Consider the following 12,686-nt stretch of genomic DNA (forward strand, 5'->3'; position numbering starts at 1 on the left):
ACCATCAAATCACGAGTCTCCTGTTTTAACCACTGAGCTACCACTGCCCTAATACTTTCTCCCAGCTTTTTGTTTTTTCCTGTCTGTTTTTTTTGTGATGGTACATTGAAAATGTAAATTTAAATGGTACATTTCCTCAGTTTAAACATTCAGTGACTGAACGCGTAGGAGTGCAGTCAATATGAGGGCAAGGTAAATATGCTGAGTCACTTGATTCAAAATTTTACTTACCCTTTCCTCTCTTCTCCACTTTCACGTTTAAACAGGTGACACATATTGACAATATAATTCTGAACAATATAAACATTACTGACAAAGAACATGATCAGGGATTGACTGTTAGGTAGTGGTGATCAGTGATTAGCTGTTAGGTAGTGGTGATAAGTTATTAGCTGTTAGGTAGTGGTGATCAGTGATTGGTCTTTGGACAGTGGTGATCACTGATTGGTTGTTAAGCAGTTGTGACTGGGTGAACAGTGTTGGGTTGTTGGTCAGTTGTGGTCAGAGATTGGCCCATAAACAGTGGTGAGAAAACTGAGCGTTGAATAATAGTGGTCAGTAATTTGTCACTGGGTATAGCTGTCCTCAGTCATTGGCTCTAAAGTAGTTTTAATTATTATTCATTGGAGTTTGGTGATCAGTGATTGGTTGTTGGTCTTGGTTTTCAGAGATTGGTCCTTAAACGGTGGTGATGAGTTCACTGGATTTTTCATTGGACAGTGGTGATTAGTGATACTGTAAGTCATTGAACACTGTGATCAGTAATTGGTCATTGGGTAGTAGTAATGAGTGAATGGTTGTTAGATAGTGGTAATCAGATGACTGATCATTAAACAGTCGTGATTAGTGATTGCTTATTCACCAGTGTGATCAGTGATTGATCATTGGGTAGTAGTGATTAGTGATTGATCATTGGGTAGTAGTGATCAGCGATTGAAGTATCTGTGATCAGTATTCATTACTTGGTGATCACTGACTGGTCAGTGAACACTGTGATTAGTGATTGGTTGTTAGGTAAAGGCTGTTGGGTAGACGTCATGAATAGTGAATGTTCGACCACTGGGTAGTGGTAAGCATCGGATTGCAGTCGTGTAGTGATTATCAATGACTGGCTGTTGGATAGTGAGTCTTTGCAGTAGTCATTTGGGCTCAAGGGCCCAATGCTGGGATTAGAACTCACAACCTTCTGAGTATTTATCAGCTTCATTGGCATTGGCATTATTATCCATCCATTTTCTGAACCACTTATCCTACACAGGGATCTTGGAGTCTATCCCGGGGGACTCAGGGAACGGGGCGGGGGACACCCTGGACGGGGTCCCAACCTATCACAGGGCACAATCGTACACACATTCGCACACTACGGACAATTTGGAAATTCCAATCATCCTACAATGCATATTTTTGGAAAGCGGGAGGAAACCGAAGTACCAGAGGAAAACCCTGAAGCACAACATGCGAACTCCGTACACACAGGGTGGAGGCAGGAATCGAACCCCCAACCCCAGAGGTGTGAGGCCAGCATGCAAACCGCTAACCCACCGTGCACTCCGGAATTATTATTATTATTATTATTATTATTATTATTATTATTATTATTATTAAGTAATAATAACCAGCTTCAGTATCAAAACAGACCAGTGTTAAATAGTCTATTTCTTATACATCAATCAAAACATAAGCACAGACAGAGAGCTCGTCAAAGGTGAATTCTGTCCCGATCCATCCTGCATAGTTAAACGCTGACACGTGTTTATACAACTCGCGGCGTCTCAGTGCGGCACCAGCACGCGCGATCGTTACTGCGCGCGCATTGGCTGGCGGAGAAGGGCGCACGTGGGTGAGGGTAAACAACACGCCAGCGCGCCCCCGGTGCGTGTCCGGTCATCGGAACCTCGGTAAAGCCTCGCGGACTTTACTGCAGCACAGACACGGCGGAACAATGTTGCACGGAAAGCTGGTACGGTAAGACGATTGAATGCTAGATATCGGTTATTAGTGTCCAATCTCCGGCGTCTAATCACACTGTGCGGTTTAGGTCAATGTCCGTGGCGTTGTGCAGCGTTCACTAACTGTTCTGTGCGCTTGGATGCGGTTTAGGACGAAGCCCTGATCATAAGCGCTATAATAGAGTACTGATTTCAGTCACTGTTTTTGCCTCGCTGTTTAATAGGACATCACGCATCTGATGTAGCTCTGACGATCAGACCTGAGATCTGACTTTTGCACTGTGAGAGTCCGCAGAGATTTCGCAAGACGCTTCACAAACAAGATTTCCACACATTTAAAAACAAACAAACAACTTACTATAAGTGATAATTATATAGTTTATAACCACACAACACCAAAAAAAAAAAAAAAAAAAAAATAAATTTATTTATTTATTTATTTATTTATTTATTTATTTTAAAAAGAAGATTCTTGCAGCAATATTTTGCATTTTTATAATAAGGGCTCGGTTCAGAAATATTCCAATATACGCAACAAATCATCTCTGAACAAAAACCTTTTAAATTAGAAAAGGGAAAATGTTTGTGTGCATTCTTTATTTTTTACTATAGCTGTTATAATAGGCCTATACTTTATATCCTTATAGCACTATCTTGGGCATGATATAAGTGGTAAAATAAATAAATAAATAAATAAATAAATACAGTACGCCTATTTAATCTTTTTCTTTTTCTTCTTCTCCTTTTTTTTTTATTTTAATTTTTAAATTTTCAGTTGCAATATTTACATTTTTATAATAATGGATGACGAAAATATTACGGTAGCTATATAAACTACAACAAATCATCCTTGTAGTAAGCCACAAAGATTTAGAAAATAAAAAAATAGATGCTGTTAAAATTATCATAAAAAAAAGGAAAATAACTAAAAATAAAATAAAATAAAATGCATGCAGGTTTTTTTTTTTTCTTCTTCTGTATTTAAATCTCTAATTTTCCCAGCGGTTTACTTCTAGGAATTCAATTTAATCTCAAGCAGTTTACACCGTCATCTTTTCATTTTTGCTAATTGATTTCCTCCTGGTTTTTACGTCTAATATTTCCTTCCCGGTTAATTACATCTGAGTAGACGTAACCCTTTATTTGGTGATTTTCAGCAGTTCAAAGAGTAAAAATGAATAATATCACACAAGATACCAGTATATCAATCGACAGTACGGTGAGATGGAAAAATTAAGTTCTTCCGTGTAGTAAATCTAAAACTGCAGTTCAGTAAAACAGTTTCCATAGTACCAGGATGTTTTTTTTTTTTTTTCACCCATCAGCTGTGCAAGTTGGGCTAAGCGCAAGCATGTACTGTATAATGCTATTTAAATGTAAATAGGTGAGTAAATATGGCTACGATTAGCTACCATGATGTCCTATCTGATCACGCTTGTACTAATATTAAAACGTATAAAAAATATTATAACATAAACTTACTATAAGAGGGCATGGTGGCTTAGTGGTTAGCACATTTGCCTCGCACCTTTGCGGTTTGGGGTTCTGCTTCCGCACTGCGTGCATGGAGTTTGCGTGTTCTCCCCATGCTTTTGGGGTTTCCTCCAGGTACTCTAGTTTCCTCCCCCAGTTCAAGGACATGCTTGCAGGTTGACTGGCATTGCCCTGAGTCCTGGGGTAGGCTCAGGCTCCCTGTGACCCTGTCTGGGATAAGTGGTACAGAAAATGGATGGATTGATGGAAGCTTTTACATTTTATGGCATTTGGCAGATGCCCTTATCCAGAGTGACTTATATTAATCTCATACATATATCTGAGCAGTTGATGGTTGAGGGCCTTGCTCAGGGGCCCAACAGTGACAACTTGGCAGTGCTGGGATTTCAACTCTTCTGATCAGTGGTCCAACATCTTAACCATGGAGCTACCACTGCCCCAGTGGTACTTACTTATATATTCAGTACTTACATATTCACTGCGCAGCAGTGACGTGGCTGTCGCAGTCCGTCAGTGACCCGAGTTCGATCCTCAGTGTGGGTGAGAGCTCGGAGTCTGATTGTACTCGCTGTATTGAAAATACACGATCAAATCATGCTGGAGGTACGAAATCAGACAGTCTTAATGTAACTCGCGTCGATCACGTGGAACCAATTTGAATTAAGTCAATTCAGTCAGCTTTTTCGTTCCTTTTCTTTCGGTGTATGCTTATTTGACTCCACTTTTGGATTAGCGCTGTTTGTTTGGACATTGAAACCTGACCGAGTGTTTGACCTTTTACCCGTTTGTCTGCTCCGATTTTTGGATTGTGCTCCATAAAACTCAGCATACAGATCGTCAGGCCGTGACACGGAGAATCAATTTCTTGCCGTAGGAGCAGCATTTTTCTTTCCGTTGTCGCTATCCCGAATTCATGGTCTGATCTGCATGGGAGCACAAATCAGCCAGGCTTCCATATCGCACCCAAAGCTGTTATTTCCGTACGAGTGAACTTTAGAGGCCTCAGATCAGACTTAGACGTTTATTCAGATTTTTAAACGATAAATCTGAGCCAAAGTCTGTCCGTTTGAAGGACATCTTGGCGACACTCCTGGCCCGATCTATTCAGTCATACAAAACCAGGCTCTTATTTACTTGAATGGAGAGAAACACATTTAACAGAAATAGATGGACGAGATGACCTTTAAACACTGATTTGAATCGGCCAGCGGTTGTGTAAATAATCTGTGGTCTTTGGCTTAAATCACCCAAACTTTTCTGTGTTGTTTCAGCCGCTGTGCATGCATATCTAACCGAGCAAAGCGTCCTGGAACTCTACCTACATTACTATAAGAATCTGATAGGGTCAGGTGTTTTTCTAATAATCTCATAACCAGAAATGTTCTTCTTTTTTTTTTTTTTGCTAAGGTGCAGGATTTACGTAATACATCCATCACGCTGCCTCATCCGTACTGTACTGTAAGCAGTTTTCTTTCTCTACACACACTGTCTGTCTGAGCTCAGCAATTTCACACTGTTGCCAGATAAATATTTTTTTACCCAGTATGATATGTGCAGCATATAGAGGTGCATCTCAAAACTTTATTCGAATATTTTGAGATACTGGATTTTTGATTTCCATGAGCCGTAAGCCGTAATCATCGAGATTAAAACAAAACAAAACAGACAAAAAAAAAAGGCTTGAAATATTTCGCTTTATGCGTAATGAATGTCAGAATATATGAAAGTTCCGCTTTTTTTACTTCAATTACGGGAAAAAACGAACTTTTCCCACGATTTTCACTTTTTTTTTTTTTTTTTTTTTGAGATGCGCCTCTACAAAAACAGCGGATATTGCACGACGTCTTGTTTTCAGTAGCCCTCCCAAGACGCACATGAACTTAACATCAGGTCATGTCACATGGCAAGTTTGATATCAATGTGTAAAAGTGTTTTTTTTGTTGAGACATGCCCTCACATCCTCTCTCAGATTAGATTGTGCAATATGCAACGAAATGTCCCGGATATCAAAAATCCAAGAACATAGTGTTGTTAGTCCCATGATGCTTTGATCCAAATTCTGTGATGACAGTTTCGGTTAAAACATGGCCGACTTCCTGTTTGGAAAATCACCAATTCATTACATCAAGAACACTTGGCACTTTTCAGTGAATCAGCAGACAGCAGAATCATGATTTGATGTTGAGGGGGGTCAAAAGTTATGAGTGGTTTTAATAATTAAAAAATAATAATAATAAAATTTAGTGCCTCTAGAGGTGAATTTAAATAAAACGTCTTGGAATCCCTTATGTCCAGGTCTTTCACTCATATATGAAGTTAGTTCTGAATAAATCTCATTAGCTATGTTTCCATTCAAGTTGCGAATTTAACTTATGTAAACATTTTGACTATCGGTTAAAACATTTGCCAATAAAGCAGCGTTTCCATCCCATGTGTCCAAGACAACAGAATCGTCACTTCCGGCGAAACTGCTGCATCTCGCTCTCCATCAGTTTTACTTTTCTGAGGTAATTACCCAATCACATGATTTGTTGAGGCAAAGTCACATGACTTTTTTTTTTTGATTCGCATCGAGGAATTTATTTGGTAAATGTGTTTCCATCGTAGTTTATGCGCATATCTTCTTATCGAATTAAAAAAAATGATACTTTTTTTTTTTTTGATGCGCATGATAGAAACATAGCTACTGTTGCAGACACATGTTCTGAAAAATCCAAGAGTCGAGTTTTGTTTGGATTGGTCTTCGGATGTCGTGATTCAAATTGAGTGATGATTGGATAAAGTTTGTAGTCGATGACGTGAAATTTTTTTTTGGGGGGGGGGAAAATCGTGGCAGAAAGTTCATTATGGCAGATATTAACATCATGGTATACTCTGAACTTGGCATGACCTAGAGAATCTGAGGAGAGTAAAATCACGCCTCTACTGAGTTGTGTTGCAGAGTTATTATTGCAAGTGTAGTACTGTATGGGCAAATTTGCCATGTTGGTGGTGCTAGAGCACGTGAGGGGTGTACAATAAAATTGCTGTCCTGTATCACTATACCGGATTTCGTTAAAAAAAACATCAACATATGAAGCGTTCTATGCGCTACCATAGACTGTCATGTCAAAATATACTACTACTACTACTACTACTACTACTACTACTACTAATAATAATAATAAGAAGAACAAGAAGAAGTAAAAGAAAACATATAATTTACAATTACACATACAGTTGGGTGCCTACACACCTTCAGTGCTTGGCCCCCTAAATATTTAATATGTATAGGTATCTCAGGGCAGTATTACAACCTGGCCTGAAAGCTTCCCGTGATTTGAGATTTATTGATGTCTTTTGACATATATTGATGATGTGGTAAACTATGACATGCTTCATGATTAGTGAGGGGGCAGTGAGGGACTCGAGGGGCAGCCTGACCACTGTGAACCTTACTCTAGATCTGTTAGCGGTGTCCAAGTATAGTCTTACATGTCTTCAGATATCTCCAACACCTGCTGAACTTCATTAACCTCATTAACGGAAAAGACGAATCGTGTGTGTGTGTGTGTGTGTGTGTGTGTGTGTGTGTGTGTGTGTGTGTGAGGAAATAACCAGAGTGAAGCACCTCTGATCAAGATAGTTCACTATTATTCAGTGTGTGCTTGTCTGTTTGTTTAATGAACGTATGAATGTTTTCACTTAGTTACAGGTTGGATTAGATTAGATTGGATGAGATTAGATTATGCTCGATTACTCAAGAACAGTTTTATGTTTTTAAACTATGCTGAACTGTCAGTTTATTGCTTAATAAGTTGGGAAAAATGATTTTTTCCCCCCCCCCCCCCTTTTTTTTTTTGGCAGAAAGTTGATCAGGACATCTAGTTAAGACTAAAGGTTTATATTACACCATGCCCGTGGTCAATACGGCCAGCTATGAATTTGGGTGTCCGTTATTTTCTTATATTTAGATCTATAAATATGTGATCGCGGTTACAAATTCAAGGGAATGAGGGTGACGGTCACATTTGATTTGATTTGATTTGATACTAATGTGAGAAGTGTTTGATTAAAAGCAATAGCATAGCAAGATAACACCCTATGAGATGTAACCGTAATTACAGTCCCAACAATGGCAGCCTTTTGGTACTGCTGTTTCCAAGCCATTCGGTTTAAAGAGATTCTCGACTAGGTTTTTCACCTCATCATCGATAGGTTTATATCCTGATGATGCTGCAGATATACGTGGAGTCTGAGCGAGGATAACTGTGATTTTCCTCGTGGGAATGAAGGATGGCCTTTCGCTATATACCCGGCGTACCCAGCTGCCCTGTAACGTCCTGTGATGTAGCATTAACAGTTTCTGGCTTCGAGTGTTAAGTAAATATCGTCGGGGCGTAGAAACTCTTTGTGACCGCTCTGCGTTGTGGTGCTCTCACTGAAAGTCTGTCATACGGTCACACTCTGAGGTGAACTGATTCCTTGAAGATCCTTTACAAAATCGTTTATTGCTAATGATGTGTAAATAGGACAAGAGTAAAGAGGGCTTAAATTGCAGCACTAGTAAGATACAGATAAGATAAGATCGAAACTTTAGTGGTCGCACACCAAATAAGAAAGAATACACATTAAATAGGAATCGAATAAAAGGAAAAAAAAAAACGTGTGTGTATAAAAATAACCATAATGGTAATATGTACACTATGAACACCTCAATGTATGTACAGATGAATACAAATATGAGTACATACAGATGAGTAACACCTCGTTTATATACAGATAGTGATAAAAGGATTATTGCACAGGTAACAGTACAGGTTGTGTAAGTGAATAAATGTTCATATTGCAGAATGATTGTGAATATAGTAAACTGCAGCTTACACTGTGTGTGTGTGTGTGTGTGTGTGTGTGTGTGTGTGTGTGTTTGTACGTACATTGATGTCTGCTACTCTCTCCAGGTTGTTTGTGTATTCCTGCTAGTGCTTGGCCCCCGTGTGTGTGTGGGCTACGTATTCCAGGCTGCTCAGCCGACAGAAGAAAAGGAGGAGATTCCCGTACACCCTAAAAGTGAGACTTGCAGAGCTGTACACATTTCCTTCCATCCTAATTATGAGAGAAAGTCAATAATGCTTAACCCTATTCTAACATCTCTGTGTGTGTGTGTGTGTGTGTGTGTGTGTGTGTGTGTGTGTGTGTGTGTGTGTGTGTGTGTCAGTATCTGTATGGGAAAGCACAGCTGGGTCTTGTAAAGGGCGGTGCTTTGAGCTGGTAGAGGCGGAGCCTCCTGGGTGCAGGTGTGATAATCTGTGTAAAACGTACTATAGCTGCTGCGCAGACTTTGATAAGCAGTGCCTCAAAACCGGTGAGTACAAACATAAATATTCTCACGAACTTAAAGACATGCACAAAAAACAACTTAGGCGCAGAATCATTATGGTAACATGCATAATGTAATGTGTGTGTGTGTGTGTGTGTGTGTGTGGCTAGCTGGAGGTTTTGAGTGTACTGCGGAGCGGTGTGGAGAGAGCCGAAATGAGGACTATGCATGTCAGTGTTCAGAGGACTGTTTGGAGAAAGGAGATTGTTGCACCAACTATAATGCTCTCTGCAAAGGTCAGACAAAAGACACACACACACACACACACACACACAAACTTGGGAAAGAGGCAATTTCAATTGGCCGACTTATTCAAGACTTTAAATTGTTCCTTATGGTAGAGATGTATGAGAATTAGATGAGAGCTAGATTAAGACAGGCTGAGAGGACACACACACACTGTCACGAGCTACATGTCTAAATACATTCTAGAACATTGTGTGTGTGTGGTTTGCAGGTGGGAGTCAGTGGCTGGACGGAGACTGTGAGGAGATTAATACCCCTGTATGTCCTGCAGGGTGAGTGGCAGAATTTTCCCGACTTAAAAAAACCTCGTTGTCCTTGATGTACTAAAGGTTTGTGGTTGTAAAAACAACAACGCAAACCGGATAACACCCATAAATACAGTGCAACAGGATTGCGCCTTTTACATGTACGAGTTGTGTGTGTTGTGCATTTTGTTTAACTAACCGTGTGTTCAGTTTGAAGCGTTTCTATCTAAAGCTTTCAAAATACACAATGGCGTCAACGTACGTCAGTAGATTACGTTTGAACCCGCAGTAAGATTTACTTCGGATTGAAATTCACTTTGGGATCTGATATGGTGTACAAGGATCCCACCGAAGGGCAAGTGTGAAATCTGTGGAAGGCTGTTGGGTTCATATTAGATGTTGCAAATGCTCATCCAGTGCCAAGAGTGTTTCGGCAGGGAATCTCATTCATTCACGTATACCTTTATGAACAGAACTGACTGGTGTACAAACAACCAAACATGGAACAACAAGCACGATGACATGGTTTCTGATGACAGAAAGGTGTGAGAGCTGTGAAGAAAAACCCCAACACAAAAGGGCAGGCGTGAAGGTATCACAATCCACAGTTTGAAGATGTCAAGTGGAGAAATTTAAAGGCCATACCACAAGATACAAAGCACTCATGGGCAGTAAGAATCGAAAAGCCAGATTGGAATTCGCAAGGAAATACGGAGATGAGCCACATAAGTTCTGGAACCAAGATGAACCTCAAAGGCCAAAGTGTGGAGAAGGAAAGGATCTGTTCGTGATGTAAAACGTATAAGCTCATCTGTGAAGCATGGTGGAGGTAGTGTCATGGCTTGGGCTTGCATGATAATGAGTCTTTATTGATCATATGTAGATCTGGAGCAGAGAGGGTTAAGGGCCTTGCTCAAGGGCTCAACAGTGGCAGCTTGGTAGTTCTGGGGCTTGAACCCCCGACCTTCTGATCAGTAACCCAGAGCATCAACCACCAATCCACCACTGCTCCACATGGATGCTTCTGGAACAGTCTCACTAATCTTTACTGATGATGGTAGCAGCACAATGCATTCAGAGGTCTACAGAAACAACTTGTCTTCCAATTTACTGAGAAATGCATCCAGTCTAATTGGGAGGAACTTCATCACGCAGCAAGACAACGATCCTAAACACAGCGCCAACTCGACAAAGGATTTCTTTAGGTGGGGGGGGGAAGTGGAAGGTTTTAGACAAAAGCAGTAATAGATTTGGCCTTGCGGTTCCAATGCTTTCAGTGGGGACTGTAATATCATTTCTAACACAATACCAGCGCGGTAAACGGTCAGTTCTCTGACTCGTAACTGTCGTATTTTCTCTGTGCAGATTTGTGCGTCCTCCTCTCTTCATCATCTCTCTGGACGGATTCCGCGCCTCCTACATTAAGAAAGGAAAATCTGTCATTCCCAACATCCATAAACTGAGTATGAACCATCGTCAGACATCTGAGTCAGGAATGAAGAATTCGGAAGAACATAACTGTTAGATGTTCTTCTTGAAGTGGTTGTAGCGGAAACAGCCGCAATCCGACATACACTACACTTCAATGTTAAATGTCTTGTACTTTCGTACCTCCTTTCTCCTGAAATGTTCCGCCTGGACGACAGAAAATTCAGATTTACAGTGTGTGAAAATACAAGACTTAATTCATGAGCTTGCACCGACATTTAACGCGGGGACAGTTCCTAGTATTCAGACTCGGGTTAAAGTGCTTAAGGTGATTTTCTCTATTCAGATTATTCAAATGACCTGTGAATAGTTTAAAGCTATGAAGATACCAGATTTGGTTGTGTACACGTGTCTTAGATGAGCTTTTTCCCGATACTGTCTTTAAACACAGAACAAATCGGAGGCTAGAAAATGCGGACCGAAGAAGCACAGGTTAAAGGATAAGCTGACCTAGCACTCCCAGCTTGTTTGAATTTAATCCATGATAAATGAATTCCACAAGATGAGAAGCGTCTTCATTTAATACGCAGTGGATTTGAATTTAGTAATAGTATCCTGTTTAATATTGACCTCAAACGGCATTCCTTAGATCCGTAATGTATTCACATTATTATAGTATTTAATTCCTTAGTTACATCCGAGATCTGAATACTGCTGTGACTCTGAATATGACGCTTTAGGATAATCAGACATCCCAATATCATGTTTTTCTTTCAGTACATTAAGGAACTTCCGGTTGGAGAAGCATTACACAACATATACGTTAGAAATTTGATTTTCTAATATTTTTAACTGTTAGAATATTTATTGAAACAGTAGGAGTATGATTTTCTCTCATTTTTCACATGAATACATTTCTGTAGTCAGTAACTGCTGTAATTCCTTCCACGTGATACGATTATGAGTTCATCGGCAACATTAATGTTGGCTTGATAGTGAAGGATTTTAAATGATCTGCATATTTTTAACCTGGTCATTTTTCATTTGTCACATTTATTGGAATGTTTTCACGCTTGGTTTATTTGATGGTTTCGGCTTTTTGATAGGAACGTGTGGGACACGCTCTCCTCATATGAGACCGGTGTACCCTTCGAAGACGTTTCCCAACCTCTACACACTCGCCACGGTAAACGCTCATGTTGAACCTGTTTTATTGATTTTTTTTTTTTTCCTCCCTTAAAGATTCTCATAAACATATCCGTAAAAGATTGAGTATTGAGGTTTGGGTGTGTCTCGGTGCAGGGGCTGTACCCGGAGTCTCACGGCATTGTGTGTAACTCCATGTACGACCCAGTGTTTGACGCGAACTTCAATCTGCGTGGGCGAGAGAAGCTCAATCCTCGCTGGTGGGGTGGGCAACCCGTGAGTTCAGTCTCCTCCTCCTTGATCAATGTATAGATCATCATCAGAATTGAAATGTGCCTACTGGTTTAGAGCATAAGTTTGGCTGAATATTATGAGTGGATTAAAATAGTACAGCACAGAAGACATTTTTATATGTATTCGAATAGTGATCACAGCTTCATGCGTTTTATTTATTTATTTTCTGGATTCATTCTCCCGGCAGATCTGGATCACGGCAGAGAAGCAGGGGGTGAAAGCAGCTACGTTCTTCTGGCCGTGGTGAGCAAATCGACGTGCAGTATAACCAGTTTAACTATACTGGGGTTTATAATCTCTGAGAAATAAGATTTTCCTAAAGGGTCCTTTGGATGGTTAAGGGGTCTGCCTCATCAGTGTGATTTTACGTGGAGCCTTATGTAAAAGTACCACATACACACGCCGTCCATTTTATTAGGAACACCTTTACAGCTGTGTCATGTGTGCCGATACAGGTCAAGATCTTCAGTTAATGTTCACATGAAACATCATTATGAGGGGAAAAATGTCTGATCTCAGTGACTT

The 12,686-nt window shown here is 40.2% G+C and overlaps 1 protein-coding gene across 1 annotated transcript in view; it reads left to right on the plus strand.

Moving 5' to 3' along the window:
* The first annotated feature begins 1,836 nt into the window (after positions 1-1,836).
* Positions 1,837-12,686, plus strand: part of LOC128617820 (ectonucleotide pyrophosphatase/phosphodiesterase family member 2) — a 29,422-nt gene continuing 18,572 nt past the window's right edge. The window contains exons 1-9 of the mRNA XM_053640984.1: positions 1,837-1,960; positions 8,384-8,492; positions 8,641-8,787; positions 8,913-9,038; positions 9,260-9,320; positions 10,659-10,756; positions 11,828-11,907; positions 12,024-12,143; positions 12,349-12,404. Coding sequence (XP_053496959.1) covers positions 1,943-1,960; positions 8,384-8,492; positions 8,641-8,787; positions 8,913-9,038; positions 9,260-9,320; positions 10,659-10,756; positions 11,828-11,907; positions 12,024-12,143; positions 12,349-12,404 — 815 coding nt within the window. The 5' untranslated portion in view covers positions 1,837-1,942. The remainder of the gene's footprint in view (positions 1,961-8,383; positions 8,493-8,640; positions 8,788-8,912; positions 9,039-9,259; positions 9,321-10,658; positions 10,757-11,827; positions 11,908-12,023; positions 12,144-12,348; positions 12,405-12,686) is intronic.

The sequence above is a fragment of the Ictalurus furcatus genome, chromosome 14, assembly GCF_023375685.1.
Source record: "Ictalurus furcatus strain D&B chromosome 14, Billie_1.0, whole genome shotgun sequence".
NCBI classification, from domain to species: domain Eukaryota; kingdom Metazoa; phylum Chordata; class Actinopteri; order Siluriformes; family Ictaluridae; genus Ictalurus; species Ictalurus furcatus.